The sequence below is a fragment of the Cucumis sativus genome, chromosome 6 (assembly GCF_000004075.3).
Source record: "Cucumis sativus cultivar 9930 chromosome 6, Cucumber_9930_V3, whole genome shotgun sequence".
NCBI classification, from domain to species: domain Eukaryota; kingdom Viridiplantae; phylum Streptophyta; class Magnoliopsida; order Cucurbitales; family Cucurbitaceae; genus Cucumis; species Cucumis sativus.
Genome location: NC_026660.2, coordinates 6,942,555 through 6,944,196, shown reverse-complemented (window position 1 = coordinate 6,944,196; position 1,642 = coordinate 6,942,555). Strand labels below are relative to the sequence as shown.

At 33.9% G+C, this 1,642-nt stretch overlaps 1 protein-coding gene across 1 annotated transcript; it reads left to right on the top strand.

Moving 5' to 3' along the window:
* Positions 1–360: 360 nt before the first annotated feature.
* Positions 361–1,248, top strand: LOC101219717 (ethylene-responsive transcription factor ERF039). The gene has a single exon (XM_004140580.3). The coding sequence runs from the start codon at positions 419–421 to the stop codon at positions 1,058–1,060; it is 642 nt and encodes a 213-aa protein (XP_004140628.1). The 5' UTR covers positions 361–418; the 3' UTR covers positions 1,061–1,248.
* Positions 1,249–1,642: the final 394 nt, after the last annotated feature.

Here is a 1,642-nt window from a genome sequence, read left to right as displayed (position 1 = left end):
TATTAGTTTATACATATCGAATCAATTTTTTTAAAAAAAAATGGTTTATCACGTGTCAACTTTTAATTGAATAGTTAAATAAGTTGCACAGAAATAAATGCCAACTCGGGATTGCACCGAAATATTCTTGATTATATTATGACAAGTAGTACCACATGGGATACAAATAACCTAGCTAGGGCTGCTGAACTGTAATCTACCTCTTATATCATATATACCCCACCATACCCCTTCTCTAAGAAAACAGCAAATTAAAATATTCCACGTCATATTTACCCAATTAATATAAAAACTAAAATCAAAATTAAAGATTAAAAATAAAAAATAAAAGCATAAAAGGCCTACACAACAACAACACACACTGTCTCTTCTCTTCTCTTCAATTCCTAAACACAACAAACCAAAAAAAAAAAAAAAAATGACTACAAACTCCCACCATTCCACCACCAGTTCCTCCGCCGTCTCCTGCCTCACAGCAACCAGCCGGAAAAGGCAAAGGAGTAGCACGAGTTCTGCCACGGAAAGCGAATCGGATCAAGAATCAAGTACCCCTAAATTCAGAGGGGTAAGGCTAAGAGCATGGGGAAAATGGGTGTCGGAAATCCGAGAACCGAGAAAGAAATCAAGAATATGGCTTGGCACTTATCCGACTGCAGAGATGGCGGCGCGTGCTCATGATGTAGCCGCACTCGCCATCAAAGGCCACCGTGCTTTCCTCAACTTCCCTCAACTCAAACACCAACTCCCTCGCCCTGCCTCCCTCTCCGCCAAAGATATTCAAGCCGCGGCCGCACAAGCCGCTGCGCTCAAACACGAACCCGAAACGCCCACATCGTGTCTAGAAGAAGGACTTGAAGAAGAAGAAGAAGAAAGTACATGGTTTGATTTGCCGGATCTAATAGTTAGCAATGGGTTCTTGTTGGGTCTTGATGAGAATTATTCTTCGTCATGTTCGTCCTCCTCCTCCTCCTCCTCGTCCTGGCAATTTCTTGTAGATGATCATGAGGACAACCATTTTCAATGGCACTCTGATTTTTCTCATACTATTTTTCCTGTTTGAGTTTTTTTCTTCTTCTTTTTTTCTTTTTGAATTAATTAAGTTCTGCTTTTTGTAATATTCTCTATTACCAAAACAAAAAAAAAAAAAAAAAGGAAAGAAAGAAGGCTGGTTGAGTTTGCTTGTTTGCTTGGACAACTTATATATATATTTATTTATTTATATTATACTTTTTTTTCTTCTTTTGGTAAGTTATTTTTTCCTTTTAATATAAATATATATTTCTTTTTCTTTTTTTACATTTTTAATATTTTAGTGTATGTGGTTAAATTTCAATAATAGATTTTAAATTATTCTTCTAATTAATGTGTTTATTTTATGGTTGATTTTTACTTTTCAAAAAGCTAGTCAAAATCCATTTATATAATTACTTTCTTCTAAAAAAATTGCTTTTTGAAAACTTGTTTTATTTTTTAATTAATGTGCGTAAACTAATATTAAGATTATAGTGAATGCATGCATGGATTAAAATAGAATGGGAGTTGAATGGTTAGTGAATAAACTATAGGGTTTTAACCCATTATAAATTTATATTTTTTTCTTTTACAAATTCTTTCACTTTGATGTTCTTTTTAATTATTGGTT